Source organism: Nestor notabilis, unplaced genomic scaffold (genome assembly GCF_000696875.1).
Source record: "Nestor notabilis isolate BGI_N333 unplaced genomic scaffold, ASM69687v1 scaffold213, whole genome shotgun sequence".
NCBI classification, from domain to species: Eukaryota; Metazoa; Chordata; class Aves; order Psittaciformes; family Psittacidae; genus Nestor; species Nestor notabilis.
The window spans coordinates 1,517-18,370 of NW_009923070.1; the positions used below are offsets into that span (position 1 = coordinate 1,517).

General features: G+C 39.7%; 2 protein-coding genes across 2 annotated transcripts in view; one reads left to right on the top strand and one right to left on the bottom strand.

The window, feature by feature from the left end:
- Nucleotides 1–291: 291 nt before the first annotated feature.
- LOC104403689 (claudin-15-like) lies at nt 292–13,651 on the top strand. Its single transcript, XM_010011924.1, has 5 exons — nt 292–511; nt 8,958–9,122; nt 9,268–9,349; nt 12,089–12,199; nt 13,552–13,651. Exons 1-5 carry the CDS (start codon nt 292–294, stop codon nt 13,649–13,651), a joined length of 678 nt encoding a protein of 225 aa, XP_010010226.1.
- A 1,890-nt stretch (nt 13,652–15,541) lies between these two features.
- Nucleotides 15,542–16,854, bottom strand: part of DUSP28 (dual specificity phosphatase 28) — a 2,190-nt gene continuing 877 nt past the window's right edge. The window contains exons 2-3 of the mRNA XM_010011925.1: nt 16,520–16,849; nt 15,542–15,670 (exon numbers count right to left, since the gene is read on the bottom strand). Of these exons, the coding sequence (XP_010010227.1) occupies nt 15,542–15,670; nt 16,520–16,849 (459 nt within the window). The remainder of the gene's footprint in view (nt 15,671–16,519; nt 16,850–16,854) is intronic.

Sequence of the window (16,854 nt, forward strand, 5' to 3'; positions counted from 1 at the left end):
GTCAGTATTTTTCATGGTAAACATGTATAGTAATAAAAGTGTTCCTAAGAAAATATTCAGATGTCATAGAATATTTAAATATTCCAATTATTTAATGAGATTTGGATTCCATTTCTGCGATTCCATTATGTAATTTATTATTTCGTAGGTAGGCATCTTTTTGATGTTTTCACAAAGGTCTGGCTTGTGTAAAGATTAACTCCGACTACTGTATGTGTATCAATTCTTCCAACAGGTTTCTAATATCAGGAACTTTGGAAGGCTTATTTGAAAACAACCTCTGTCAGAAGAATGGCGTCATCTTGCCTACAGATTTGTGCCTTGCTGCTGTCTTTAGCAGGATTCACCATTTTACTTGTTACTACCATGTCCAACAGATGGAAAACTTCAGACATTGGAACACTGCTAGTTACTACAGACTGGATTTCTGAAGGTCTTTGGATGGACTGTGCAGTGACTGCTGTTAGATCAGTTCAGTGCAAGAAATTTCTCTACATGTTGAGTTCAGGCAGTAAGTGTGTATGGCATATGTGTATAAAATGGGGTGTAATTTTATTCCTTCTTTCTGGACAGCATGCTAGTGTGGTTGGACAGCACATGCTGCTGTGGTCACAGAGGGTCTAGGATGGACAAGATTTGTCCTGTAGTACCTGCAGACAGGTTAAATCCATATGCTTCATGCTACAATTCAGCTCAGTAACTGGTGTGGCTTTGTTACCATCTCTGTTGAGAGGACATAAAGATATACAATGAATCTAAGATTATGATATAATAATTATTATTATTACTACTACTGCTATTATTATTTTGAAAGAAATAGCATAGTTTTACTTGGCTTAATTCCTAACTAAAAGCAGACCACAGGTCAGCGAACACTGGTGTTTTTTTGTGCTTTGGTGTGAGACAGGGCTTCCTAGATATTCCAGAACTTGTGTGATACTTGGTGCTAAATCTGTGTATTTGTTCTGGGATTTCTCGGGAGTGGCTAGCTTAAATTTAAAACACGTCTGTGCCACTGATTCTTCTGGGTTTTCCGAGATAGGCCATGTTAGCAGGGTAGTTTACCTGCAAATAGAAGGAGAATTGTCTTTGTAGGGACTGAAAAATTATCTGGTTAGATTGTTCTGGATTTTAAAAATATCTTTCTGTAAACACCATGTTTATGGTAAAGGACTAGGAAGGACTGACACTGAAGTTCTTTGCTCAGAAAACACCCTTTAAAAACTGGTGTTTTGTTAGGCTTTGTGTTCAAAACAGAACTTTGTATTTATTCTTTTACAACTTTCAGTGTTGTGCAGTCACTTTATGAGTTGTGTCACGGAATCATTTCTTCAAGCCTTTCTTGATTTATAGATCCTTGATTACTGTCATTGCTGTTTGTTTGGACTCTTTCCAGCTGATATATTCTTCATGTGAAGAGCTCAAAATTTACAAATGCCACCTCTCACAGGTTATGAACACTTGTTTTTCTGGACATAAACATGAACTGAAGGCAGCACTGAAGCCAGAGCTGCCTGTGGCAGATCTCTAAAATGTGAGAGTTTGACTCTCAAGAGAGAACTCTCAAGATTCAGCATATTCTTTAAAGTGCTTAAAAGCCAAGAATGTATTTGGGATACTAGGAACTAGGAAGGTTTACCAAAACGAAGTAACCAAGCAGTGATTCCTGTGCGAGAACTTGCCAGTTCTTCAAATATGTTAACTCTGTTGCAGCAGGAGCCCAAAACTAATGCTTGTAAGGATTTTAAAAACACTATTGTGTCAGTGTCAGCTTCTCATACTGTTCTGGTACCTGCACTGCTCCTCTCTAAAACTTCCCCTGTGTAGACACCAGGATGCCTAAGGTTCATCTAGAAACTCAGGTATGATTTCTGGAAATCAGAGTGGTGAGGTGGGGCCACCAATCTTTCAGTTCTCATGCGTGGTTGCAAGATGGCATGGATGCTTACAGTGGTGTGGCAGCTTTGCTTTGCCTCTTGTAACAGGAAGAAACAGATGTTTCAGCTGTGTTATGGAGACAAGCAGAGTCAATGTGGGACAGCCTCCTGTTTTTTTAAATGCAGTTTCATTACACCCAGTGTGTTCTAAGAACTGTGTGTTCCCTAAAATCAGCACAGGGTTCTTCATGCCAGCTGATGGGCACATCATGTGGCTGCCTACAGAGTGATTGCTGTCTGATGCAGGGCTGTGTCTGTTCTTAGAGTACACAATCAGTGTTCCTGGGTCTTGAAATAAATCTACATGAGTAATCAAAAAGGTACAGTTCCTGTTGATCAAACACTTAAGGTGTTAATATTTGCAGTGGTGTTTCTTAACCCCGACTGTATTGGCTGATCCGATTTTGAAAAATACTGTTTCTGCCTGTAAACTCTCAACCATATCACGTGCAAATATGCTCTATTTTGAGAACATCAGAGGGATTAGGAGCAATTTCTCTCATTGGTCACATATTGCCATGATCATATATGGTCATATCTTGGCATATCTATGTAAGCATTTGACTTACATCAGGAATACTTTAGTAATGTAATGAATTTTCCAGTAATTCCTATTTACTGTACTTGTATTGAGTATAGAAATTGGTTTCCTTGTGGATGAAGCAAAGCGGGGAAATGTGCTCCACAAATGCACTTGCAGACTTCCAGCCTGAACTGGGTGTTCAGTTCACCCAACTGGGTCAGACCAAGTCTTAAGGAAACCTCCCAAATCATGGATGGTATTGATGTGAAACCATCAGAACCAACTCCTTTGCGCTGCTGATGCAGAGCCTCCTGCGAAGCATCATTTGCTGTGGTGTCCATCACTTACCAAGCCATGGTTTATGAAATTTAGTGGAGAATAGACCTTTATTCTTCAACACCATTGAAAAGTTGTTTCCTTAAGGGAATGATTAAAATGGTTGATGCCATACAGGAAAAACTCATGCATTCCAGGTCTGCAGTTTAATATTTTCTGTGTGTATGTGTGCTTTGTGGCTGCCTGCTGAAATAGCTTTCATAATTAGGAAGATATATATATATATATATTAAATTAAATTCTTGAATTATTTTTTGCCAAATCCTTGGCAGCTGTATAAAATCTGGGGATACTTGATGCTAGGTTCCAGCTAATCTCAACTTTGAAAGTGCCATCAGCAGATGTGATTGTTGAGGTCGCCAGGGTAGCACTTGCATATGAACAGATTAATTTGCAACTCTTGGAAGGGCTTTTAATGGGATGCAGATACTCCAGTATACTGGTACGGTGCATTCATTTTACTATACTATCATTTTCCAAATTGCAGTGACTTCGCAGAAGGAGGGAATTCTGTAAAAGTCACCGGAGAAGATCAATTCTTACCACATACCATCTAGTTTCTTTAGAAGTTTGCAACTGTAGAGTTGCACAGGATCACACTGGCTGTGCTTCCACAGCAATGATTCTCTTGGTTGTTAAAGCAGCATGAACCCACCAACCTACAGCATCAGCTCAAGGTGACCAGTGCATTTTGGAAGAAACCCCACGTATATGTTACGGGCACACTGTGACTCAGCGGCTAATTCTTGTGGTAGCCTTTATGTAAGTGCCATGAATCTCTTACCATGTTGCGTCATAGCAGAATTATTTTATGAAGAAACTGTGACTCCATTTCCTGCAGATAAGAGCAGGTTATTACTGCAAGAGATGGTTAACCCTGTTTGGATACACAAACCGTTGAAGGTATTAACATTAGTGGGTGATGTGAAGCGAGTGTATGGGTTTGCTTAGTCAAGAAGCAAGTAAACCAAATTTAACATGCTTCTACTCTGCCTAGAATAGATATATTTTGTTTCAATATTGTGATATTCTGACAAACAGATGCAAGCAGCTGATATTTATTACTTTTCAGCTAGCTGTTTTCCTTCATCATTTTATTCCTTTTAAGATGGGTCCTTTTGAGATGGGTCTGTCACAGTGGCTCTTTTGTCCCCTTCTATTTCATCTCTGTGAAATATATGTTATTATAATTTTGTATCCCTATGTAAGTGGGACTATTTTTAAGATCAAATGTGTTTAACTGTAGATCAATAGACTGTAAAATATTAATGGAAACCACTCATCCACAGACATATCCTTCCTGAAAGAAGCTGGCAATAGAGTTGCAATGGATTACTCATGACCATAAGTTCAAAAAGAGTTTCTTTTATTAAATTTTATAGCAACAGAATAACGTTCCTGTTCTCAAGCCTTTTTATGCTTGAATCATCAAGAAAATAATAAGGCTTCTTGATTTAAGATCAATAATAAAATTAAAAACAATTTTAATCTTATGTAAACCCTAGTTGACTTCAGAGGAGAGACAGAAATACGATATTTGCTAATATTGTCCCTCTTATAAGGTATTTTGTAGAAATATTGACTGGGCTTTCTAGGCTGAGGCAAGAATAGGCTCATTTTGTCACTTCTCATTAGAAAAAAGAATGGATCTTGTAATTTTTTTGTTAAATGTTAATATCTTTATCATGAACTACTCCCACTTCTTATTGTCATGCACTGTAAGCCTTATCTGGGGTTGAGCAAAGAGCAAAGGTAGCCTCATTTTGGAGTGAAACCCAGAGATTAAACAGCAAGGAGGCTTCTGAAGGCTTCACTTGATCATAATCTAATTATAGGGATATTTAACTGTTACTGCTCACAAGGATGACTGCTGTGTTGGAAATTGTTAGTTTTCTTTTGTGCTTGGGTGGGTGGGCAACTATTGGAGCTACGTTGCCCCATGATTACTGGAAAGTCTCCAGTGTACATGGCAGTGTGATCACAACAGTCACGTTGTTTGAAAACCTGTGGAAGAGCTGTGCAGAAGACAGCACTGGAGTATCCAACTGCAGAGACTTTGACTCTCTGCTTGCATTGCCTGGTATGTGATTTTGTGCGTTCTTGTTCATACTGCTTGAGAACTTGTTGGTAAAAAAGTATTAAGGCTTTTGATTGTTAATCTGGTAGTACTGGAAAATAACTGGCCAAGAAGGACTTTGTGGGTTGAAGTAATAAAAATCTCTTAAGCGGCAGAACGTGTCAGGCACATAGGGAAAGGCTGTAAAATAAGGCAAATGAAATCACTTGATCAAACATTTATTTTAATAGGCATTTAAAATATGGTGTGATCTCTGTTCTAGCATCTTGTGCGAAGAACTACCAGGAGACATCTTTTAACACATATGACAGTTCCATGTTTATTTGGAATTACGGTACAGGGCTTCTTTTGCAATACTTGATAGCTAATGTACTGTAGCTGGAGTTTTTTCATATGAAAGGTAGGAAATACTATTATAGCTAAGAAGTAGTAGTGGGGGTTTGTGTGTTGTGACTCAAAATTGTAGATAATGCAAGAAATACAATGAGTATATGTTACATGTATTATAAGTTACACAGTGAGTGTATATTATAGATTAATATACTTGTCAGGATTTATTAACTTATGTCTTCTTGGATGTGGTTCTAAATATCAGGACATTTATTTCTGCTGGTTCCTGTATCAGCCTTTAGCAGAATTGTGGATCATCATCAAATGCTCAGCTAAAACACCATTCCCTGAACACTAAGCATGTTTATAGACAGTAAAGCTGTTTTTTATTAATCTTGAGAAACTCAGTGTCTAGATACTTATCCCAGAATAAAAATGCCTTCCTGCATAGCTGAATTTATACTGCGAGGTGGCTAAACTAAATAGGTAGGAGGTTACTCCTAATCTGAAGAGAGTGTAATACAGGATTAGCGGGAAGGATGTTTTAAATCAGCTTTCCCTCTCAGTCTGATATACAACTATATTGCTGACCATCTCTGACACTACCAGAGCAATTCTCTCAAACTATCTGTGTCCAACAGTTAGGGAATAATCTGTTCTTTTATCTAACAATTGGTTTTAAAATGCTTGTGTGAATGAAGAGAAACATAACCCTATTTAAACTTCTTTGACTTGGCAATAGCAGGATCATGTCTTTATGTGAGTCTTCATTTGGTTCATGTATAAACCACTTCAAGGGTTGGTTCATAACATTGCTACTAACTCTGGGCAGCATCTTGTCTTTGATGTATTTACATGGGGTGTTGCCTCTGACAGTATCATAGAGCTCCCATCTGTGCAGATGTGGGCAATGGGGCCACATCAGGTCAGCATCTTGGAGCTGCTAAGGAAAAAAGTGGGTTTTAACGAATTGGATGGGGGGGAGTAGGTGCAGGAAAGAGCATCACAAGTGTGCTAAAGCAAAAGAGAAATAAATGCAAGCAACAGCAAGGCTCCTGGAGAACTGCAGATAACAACATGGAGTCAGCAGAATGGAAAAAACCCAGGCTCAGACAGAAAGTAAATGAATTGGCCAGGGTCTGAAAGTGAATGTGTGAAGATTAAATCTGAGCTGTTGAAGAGGAGATTAGTTACACTGCTGAGAAGATGGCAGTGTATTTGAGGGGGACAGGCAGGAGGAGGGGGAATGGAAAAGCAGCTTGCAGAATTGTAAAGAAAAAAGGGTTTTAGAACCCTTTAGAAGACACTGAAAATGAAAACAATTAGAAGACATTGAATTGTAGAAAAAGTTGAGAAGACAGTTGGGCAAGCCAGGAAAGAGAAAGAAAGTGGGTCTGGCAGTGATGAGGGCTGAGCAAACACGGGGACCTCCAAGAGATGTCTCTAGAACTTGCACGTATGAGTTAAGGTGGGCTAAAAATTATCATGGTCAGTTTAGGTGTGTTTGAACTTAGAAACTTAGCTGGAACTGCTGCAGCAGCAGATGCCAGGGATTGGCAGGAGGATAAAAAAGAAGAAAAAACAGAAGTGTCTTTGTTAACTCTCATCAGAAGGACCATAAAGATTTTCCATGAAGGTTTCCTTATTGGCAGCTGTGCTACATGGTATACCTCTGGGGTTTGTTGTGTGCATGGAAAATACCAGACTTGGTTCTTTTAAACAGGTTTAAAGGCTTTTGAATTCAGCAAGCCATTAGCCCAAATCACAAATGTTTGAAGTGAGGGCCTTTTTAAAACCAATATTGCGTAAGACTGAAACCATGAATGGTTTAGTTACAAATAGGTGAAACATTTCATATAAAGCAGTTAGTTAGCTGCCAAATGCTTTTTAAACTCTCTTTCTTCTATTTTTTCCCCAAAGTTCCATAGGTATTTCTTGCAGTGACAGGATTTTGGAATAATTTCTTACAAATAGTATTGATTGATAAACTGATTTTGTGTCTTCTCCAGTAAGCTCATTTTTAAGATAAAGACAACCAAAACTTGAGCTTTCTGGCCTGTGAAGTAAGCTCTTCAGTCAAGGCTGTTGAGTTATTGTAATTTGGTACAAAGAGGCTATGGTATGAAATCTGTTCTGTTCAAATAATACAGCTAGTGGCTTGCAAGCTGTTTAGCTTGAGGGTGAGCTGGTGTGTCCTGAAAAGATACAGGGAATCCTCTCTAATACACCCCGTCCCATTTAATACTGAGTCCCAAACACCTGAAATGTGAAGTTGTTGGATTCTTGCTGCCATGGTGTAAGATCCCAGACTAGAAAGCAGTGTCAGAATTGAGTACTTGTCTTAACAGTATCTTCTGCAGGCAGAAATCTTGAACTGTTAATGGTACTTTGAGGGGTCTTTTCACTTTTATTACTGTGTGTATATTTTTCCCCAGAAAATTTAAAATTAGTGCTTAACAAAACATTAATTCCTCGAATGATTTTATCCTTTTAATTCTGTGTATTTATCTCATGACTGCTTATTACTGTCTTTGATAACTCTCATGCTTGCAGGATCAATACTCTTAAGCCACATAAAGCTATAGAGCCCACTGAGTCTGTGCGTGAATCTGTCACGTCACCTCCTGTTTGTTTCTGGGTCTGAGTTTTGTTCTCTGAAGGGTTATAGGTTGACTCCATTAACAGAGATAGAGAGCAGGTTATCATGGAGGACATGGAGGTGATCAGGGAGCAGGAGCTTGAATACTAGCATCAGTGATGTGACTGCACAGACGCAGACCCTTTTGATGCTTGATTAGAAGCATAGCATCATTTAGATTTGAAAAAGACTTTTAAGATCACAGAGTCCAATGAAGTTAGCAGGCAAGACCCACCCAGTTGGTGACACTTGGCATGTTTATCTCGTAAGAAAGGTGCCAAAGTGCCATTTGACCTGGAACCTGTCAGGTCCAGGGTGCCATTTTAAAGGAGCCTTAAGTCCCTGTCTGACCTTCCTTCTTACGCTGGGTAATAATCTGGCCAATTTTTGTGCGCTCAATACCTAAATGTGGAGACTGGGAGCTTAAGTAAGTGATGCAGAATCATCAGCACACCACCTTACCAAATGTGCCCACACCAGCTGTAACTCTCTGCAGGAGTATGTCTTACAGAGGACATACTTGTCTTGGCTCTGCTTGTCTCCTGACCATTACTCCAACTCAGAGTTTAAAGTGCACTGCTAACTCGAGCACTTTCTTTCCCATCTCGCACTGGAAGTAGCAAAGCTGGCACATTTTTCCAATTACTCTCTAGTGCCAGAGCCCTGCACACCTTGGCTTAGGACCTGGAGTTCACAGGTGTCCTGTGTGCTCAGCAGTACAGGTGTAAGGAAGTCACCAGGACTTGCAAGTAAGAAACTTACTTCTGTTCCTGTAAATGACCATATATACTGCTACACATTTTCACAGGACCTACAAGATGTAAGCTGTGAAGGGCTTGCTATAATGATGTTTCAGGTTTTACTAAACCCAAGAAACTTTACTAAAGGCCCAACATGATTTACTGAGCTTATAAAGTCTAAGTGTAGTTTGACTCTGAAACCTTAAAGGCTAAACTAAGGTTTGGATGCTTCTTTGAACCAAATAACAAAGAGAAGATTCCTTCATTAGTGCTTATGTTAATTTTGTCACTCCCCTAGTAACTTTTATTTTTTTCAGCACAAGATTCATTTAATTTCTGTACAGATCCTGATTTGTTTCCTCTTTTTCTTCCTTAGCTTATGTTCAGGCATGTCGTGCCTTGATGATTGCTTCTGTTCTTTTGGGATTCATAGCTGCAGTACTCTCGCTGCTTGGTTTGAAGTGCTCAAACATTGGGTTGAGCGATGAAGACGGAAAAATGAAGTTTGCTGTCACGGGAGGATTTCTCTTTATTTTAGGAGGTAATATCGAGGCTGAAATGAGAATGCTTTCACATTTTGTATTGCTTTCACAGCTAAATTAAATGAAATGTTCTTGGTTTGAAGCTGTTTGTTAGAGCCATTAAAGGAGTCATTCACCTGTGTGCTTTTAAACTTTGTCTGGTAGGTCTCTGTGCCATGGTGGCTGTTTCTTGGTACGCTGCGATGATTACGACTCAGTTTTTTGACCCATTGTATGCTGGAACCAAGTAAGTCTTTAGATCTACCATACCAAACTGCATGATGTGTTACAGACAGGTGCATTAACCTCAGTTGCTCCCTTTTCAGAACCTGGATGGATCCTGTTATCCAGACCTACAGGAGGAAAGATTTGTCTTTTTAGGGAATCTTTTCACCTCAGAGATGGTGGTGGGGGAGGGAGGAGAGTGGAAGGTTTAGTGAATGCGGGGAACATTAACCCCACATCCGAGTGGTTTCTGTACTGTTAAGCTCACATCTCAGTGCTGTGAAGAAGAAAAGGTAGAAGTCTTAATTTTCTGCAGCATTTAGACCAAAACAGGCATAGAATTCTAGCTATGGCTAGAATAGAATGCCTCAATGTACAAGCAACTAAAAAGACGTAGTGAAACCAGCTTGAACTGCATACTAGTGACCTGCAGGCAGCTGAGAAACATCACTTGAAGTGTGCTGCTTGTCTGAAAAAAAGAAAAATTCACCCTGTATTAACAGCTCAACATTTGTTTGCCTCATGAATTAAAATCAAGCAAAATTTGTGGGACTATTAGCTTGTACAGTTGCACACAAAGAAGTTTGAAGATATAAAAGCCCAGTTTCTTCTCCGACATAAAAGCTGTTAGAAAATAGAATATAAAAGCTGTCTTCAAAACCAAATGCCTGCTGCTTATGGCACCTTATCTAGGGGCCATATTTAGTAATGAGGAACAAGGGTTGAGGTGACCCAGCCTCTCCTTCAAAGAGGGGGGAAAAAGGGAGAGGGAAACAATATATTGTGTGTGGAACATGAGAGAGCAGCTTTGGGGAAAGGGGGACATTTATCTACCGAGTATATAATTTTTTGATCAGTAAACTATAAATCTTTAGTTGCTAGGCTCATATTTGAAGTGTTTTGTAAGCTTCCTAGTGAGAACCAGTTCAGGGAAGTCAGAGGTGAAGTGCTTTGTTATGAATCAAAGTACTTTAAGTAATTGCTTTGGATGTTTGTCAGTTTTCCTTGTGTTTTCAAACAAGCGCTTACAAAGAAATTGCACTTGTGAATACTTTTTGTTGTTTTATATCCCCTTGAGGGAATTATATGAAGGGTAATAAATACATTAGAGGACCGAAACAACTGTTGATAAGGAATTTCAGTTAGTGGGATAGTTAGTGAGTTTTATAGTTATCTGCTATAGTGTTGGGGCTTCAACACTGATGCATGTTAATCAGTTACCAGACTGTTTGCATTCAGTAGCTAAAGAAATACCTTTTTTTTTTTTTTTTTTTTAATATCTAAACTATCGATTTACTGAAAGGTTCCTAGTGAATTAACTTTGATAATTGGTAAAGAAAGACAGGCATGCTCTTGAGGAAGCTTGTGCTTCTTGGACTCTGTGAGACAGGTTTAAAATCAGTTGCAGGTCAGTATTGATCTTCACCCTTAAAAGACTGTCAAATCTATTTTTCCAGATTGCATTTTCTTGTCCTCTGTTCAGCAAATTAGTAAAATTAACCTTTACTAACTCTTAATGGACTTTCTCATACAGCTGTGAGGGCACCCTAAGTAAGTTCTCCATATCCCTCCAATGTACTTTGCTTTGGTATGACATCTGCAGCATTCCTGTCTGTAGGTGGCTAGCGAGCAGAGGCGATGGCATGCACTGGGCAACGCTCGCCGATTGTTTTTTTCTATTACTTCAGCAACTTGCACTCCTGTTTTTTTGAGATAATTATTATCTCCTTGTTCTGTGTTCGGAGTGTGCCTAAAACAGCAGACACCTTGTGGTTCCAACCTGGGATGAGAACACAGAGAGCAATGAACTCATGTAAACCTCCCCGTTAGCAATTAATTCTGAGTCAGAAACTTTGACACTTTTAAATGATGATTTTCTGTTTGAAGTGGAAAACCCCACACATACCTGGCTTCAGAACACCGCCTACACAGTCTATGACAGTTATTTTGCCCTTGTATTTAGGTGTCTCAGAGCACAGAGGTACAGCCATATTGTGGCTATAGTCTTTGTCCGAATGTAGAAACTTGTTTTCTTCTTTATGTGACATTCCTGCCAGACTTGCCCTGGCTCAATTGTGTGTAGTCTTTTGGTCAAATTCATCATCTGTGAATTTCTTGGACTGGACTGGGCGGGTTCATCATTATTGTACAGTAAAATGGGGAACTATTCCTTTTCAACTTGGAAATATTCATAAACAGATTTCAGCCATATAACCACAGAGAGTGCTGAATATTCTTTAGGATATAAAAGTCTGAAAACTAGCCCTATACAAATAGCTACTTGTAGGTGATCTAGTTTCCTGTCCGTAGAAAACTGATGGTTAGCCTTTTCTCGTGACACAGATGGTAAGGTCTGAATCATTGAGTTTCCCAAAATTACTTCAGTGGCACAAGCAATACCAGGGCAAAATAAGTGTTGTGGACTGCCCAGAAGGTACATTATCATAATTTATTGTATCAACAATTTATTAAATATACACAAGTAGTCATTGCTACTTATCTTCATGCTGCTTAGTACGTTCTGACACTAATTTGGCAGAGCAGTTAAAATACACATAAGAGTTTTACAGAACACTGTCACAAAGCCAGATCTGTTCTCCTCTGTTATCTGTTGAAGCAAGCTTTCAGTTAGCTGCTTCCTATGCAGACTAGAACTTGGTTGTGTGATCTGTGCACCTTATGCCTCAGTGTATATACGGATATAAATAATGGCTTTGTGATCCCATTACATGCTGTTTCCATAAAATATTTCCTGTTTCAGGTATGAACTAGGAGATGCTCTGTACTTAGGCTGGGCTGGATCTGTTCTTTGTATGCTTGGTGGGATCTTACTGACCTGTTCATGCAAACAGAAGAAAAACCAGGATTACAGGTAATCTGGGATTTGGCAGTTGAAATAGCAGCTGCCAATTATATACCATTTTCTACTGTCTACTATGCTCTCTCTCACCCTCTGATATACATCTGTAGCCATATAAAGTACAAACAGGAAATTGTACCTGTTAATTCAGTGCTATGACATGTCACGGACTGGTGATGGCAGGGCATGCTGTGCCAATACTTGTACCTCCCAGATAAAGTACTTGTTAATGCTTTGCCATCAGTGGCCACCTATAACTAGTATTTGGTAAATCTGGGTACTGCTAATGGTTCCAAGATCTACGTGCTGATGTGCAGTGAAAGAGAGAACTATCTACTGCCCAAAGAAAATGATATAAAAAAAATAGTGTATTACAATCAAGTTTCTCTGCAATACTCACTACTATTAAAATATTCAAACACCATTTAATTTGCAGAAAGTGTAAAGGCATTTCCTTCCCAAAGGAGATTAAACTGGTCATTAGATGCATATGATTTTTTCTTTTGTTCCTTATGGAAATGTCTTGTTGCACATAAAAACACGTAAGTTGAGAGTTCTGGCCTCAATATTTGACCTTGCCTGGATTTTTTTTTTCTCCAATATTATTCACACATACAGAAAGTCCCTTTATGAAGGAGAGGGAATGAAATTATCAGAAACAGAAGGGGTCCATCTCTACTCAGAAGAACCCAAATGGCTTGGAGGCTGTACTGGCTAAGCTTGGGAGGATGGTAACATGGAAGGAAGAAGCATGCTCCTTGCTACTGTATTTAATCTTAGGAAAGTTATGTCAAAACAGATGATAAGTGAGAGTGTTCCTCTGATACTCCATTGCCTAATCTGAAGCCAATTAGCTTTTACAGTAATATTTCATCAGCCACATTGGACTTTAGATCTCGCTCTCCATACAAAGTACCAAATGTCCTGAAGTACCTTGAAAATCAGGTAAAACTGATGAACAGAGTAATAGAAGTTCAACGTGACGAAGGGGGTGGCTGCAGATACTTGTTTTCTTTTCTCATCATCTTGATTCCTGTATTAAAAACTGCAGTTTGCACAAAGGCATTAAGGTCTAGGTTCTCTTCTGCTTTAGGAACTCGACTAAAATGCCTTGAGGAAGAGCACACGTGAGTTAGGAATCCAGAGTGTGTTTCTGGTTACACGAGAGAGATGGCTGTGCTGTCTGTCAGATAGCCCACCTCCTTCCCCGTAGGTGCAAGACTGATGAGAACAACAGGCCTCTAATTTCTGCCCCTTCGTGAAGTGTGTGCTGTCAGTGGGTTGGATCAGTGACTTCCCAGGTATCTGAAGCTGTGAAAATGTGTGTAATACCTATTATTTTGTATCTCTTTTTCTTAATACAGTTTCAACAAATACCCATATTCAGCAGGCCAGGCGGCTCCTCAGCAGCACGCGTACACCAAAAACTCTGAGACAGTCATAAGCAACAAGGAGTACGTCTAAACTTACCTTTTACATCACTTGTAACGATAGTAGGTTATGACCTCAAATAAAGACGTGAACTACTTCCAGGGCTCCAGTTCCAAGCTGCAATCTTTCATCTTAATTTGGAGCAGTACAAAGCGGAGGTATGGTTTTCAGTGTAAACAAAAATGGTTTTCCAGATGGTTTTCAATTGTAAATAGGTTTCTATAGCAGATGCTGTGATGTGAAATCCTGCGGCATGAAGGTTTTCTGAATGCTGAGGAGCCTGGTAAAGGTTAACCTCAGAGTTCAGTATATCCTGACAGTGGAGACCAACTGTTTCTATTTTGGCTGACTCAAAAATGCGGAACTAATATGCTGTACTTAACTGCAAGTTAATACACCTCACAGTTAGCAATGGATTGGGTTTGCATTAATGTTTAGCTTCCTACTTTTATCCAGCAGCTTTAGCTTTTGGCAACAAACTTTATTCCACAGACAACTGACTGAAACAGATTCTTTGATGAGTGGTACCCTGGCCATTAACAAGCATATAGCCTATATACTACGGGCTAGAAGTCTCGTTATACTGAAATTCATATTATGTATGATGGTCAAGATTTGTATCAGCTACAAAAAATTCCCTAATAACCACTCATATAATAATTTCTTGTTGGTTGTGATGCAGATATCAGATGTGATACAGCTATGATGCAGAATGAACCAAACACAGCCGGGTGCGCAGCAAGCATCTGGTGCTAAAATGCTTTGTGATAACTAAGAAGATCATAGCCCGATTTTTTACTTTTTATTTCTATGTTTTCACCTTTTACAATAATCCTATTTTAACTTTGAGGATTTCTACTGCATCTGAATAGTCTGATTAATGTATTTCCCCAGTGCCCTTTATTCTCCATCATTAGAATTTCTGCTTTAAACCACTCCACTGCTGTGAGCATGTATTTGCCTTGTGTAAGCACTGAGGCAGCTGTCGATGAGCTCACTTTACTTTGTATTGATGCTTTGAGCCATGTGCAGTGGAATTTCACACTGCAGGTTCACAGGTTTCATAAATTGTCCCTTTTACATTACAAATATATTAATGCTATTCAACAAAATACCTTGTTTTTTCTCTCTGCTTTTACTGACTTTTCCCAAGCAAAATTATGGTCTGATTTAGAAGTTTTGTGCAGCCTCCTTGATATCCCAATAGATAATGTCACAGGGCAACCTGCAAGCATAAAAGGATTTAGCCATGAAATGAACTTTAAGCAGAAATGATTTAGCTATGTTGCTTGCATGCAGATAGAGCTGACTTATAAACTGATACATTAGGGCATGAACTGGGCACTGACAGGTCTTTAAGGCTTAGTGAGTAAAGAAGTTAGGATTACTTTTAGATTGCCAGTGTCATCTTCTTCCCTCTGATATCAACTATTGTTTTTAAAATAATTCCTTTGGAATTTTGAAGAATAGTTTCAAAAGCTGGAAAGCCATTTAACTTGCATGATGGGAGCTGAACTCCTCACCGCCATCTGCATCTTGTCCTCTGGACAGTGTATATTGTGAAGTCACTGGGAAGTTTAGTTGAAAACCAAGAGTAAAATCCCTCTTCAGTGACCACTAACTCATTCATTCAATACGTTATTGCATTGTGTCATTCAGGTGAGATAAATGCTGCAGATTCCATGCCTTTCTCTGGTTTGTTTACAGGCCTCCCAGCCATTTTCTGTTTCTGCTGTTTCCCCCTGGTTACCTGCCCCTTTCCCATGCACCTTCAACAGTAACGCTCTGAATGAATTTAATGGACCATGAGCTCAGTTTGAGGAGTAATGTGCTTTGTGTACAGCTGATACAGGAAGTGGTTTTTTTCCCCAGTTCTTTTAAATCTGTTGCAAGCCACTTAAAGATAGCAGTGTGTGAAATGTTTTAAAGAGAGTTAAGTCCTTTGCTCAGCAGCTCAGACTGCTTGGTTATCTGCAAATCTTCTTCATATCTCTGCAGCTGAGACCAAAATCCTGCATTGGGTTCTGCTACTGGTCTGGCAGTCTTCACAGTCTAGGAAAGAGGAGAGACAGTGTAGAAGCAAGGGCAGGTAGCATGTAGATGGATTTTTTCCTCTTAGGCTTTAAGACTGGTTTTGATTTGGCTATGGAATAATAAACAGATATTTTGGTGAGCTGACTTCACCCTGTGCCTGCTGAGATCTCCTGACTTGGGGTCCGTGTGGTGACACTGCTCATGTGTCAGGACGCTCAATATAGTTTGAAACTTGGTCATGAATCTGCACGCCCCTGTCTAGCACTGAGCAAAACAGTCATCTACATGAGAGGCTCCTCTAGTGATGTACCTACCAAATGGATGGAGACTAAAAGGTAGAGCAGAAGTCGTATGTATTGGGCAGGCTTCCTGCTGCAGTTGAGATGCTATCACTTGTCACTACCTTGTCTCTAGCTATTTATCAGGCCTAACGGCTGATGTTTCTTTGCTGTGTTGACTGTCACATAAAGGCAAATCCTGCAGAACAACAACTGCGCACACTCGCATCCATTTCCCTCATTTTCATTATGTTCCTGTCTTTAACTTCACTTATCATGACTAAGGAAATGATAGGGAAAATGTTCACAAAACAGCTAACTTTCTGTATTTGCTTAAAGCCTATTTATTTGCATTTGTAATTATATTTGTCCTAGAAACCTCAGATTAAAAGTTTATTTGGCCAAACTGGGGAGGGGGTGAAAAAAACTTAATGTCATTTTTATTCATATGTTGAATATCTTTAACTGCCAATAAACAGGTGAGAGCACCAAAATAATAAGTCTATGGGACAGTACCGTTACTCACACTAAGCACTGCATTTCCTACCCAAAAGATGGCTAAGCATAAACCTGGTTATCAGTACAATACCTCAAATGCATCCTTGAGTGGGAGCTTTCCGTGTCTCATCAGATAAGCAGTGCAGATGGCAGCGGATCGGCTGTGGCCGTTCTTGCAGTAAACCAGGCACTTCCCACCGCTCCTCACAGCCTCTTCTATAGCATCACTGCACTGCTCAAAGTACCGGTACAGGTCTTCAGCCGGGTCATCGAACACAGGGACACGCATGCCCCGGACCTGTGGGAGGCTGGGGAAGGGCTGCTGCCTGGTGACATTAACGCAGAAGGTGACTCCCTCCCGTGTGAGCAGGTCCTCGTTGCAGGCTGCCCGAGCGTTGCTGATGAGCAGTGAGGTGGTGACCTGGC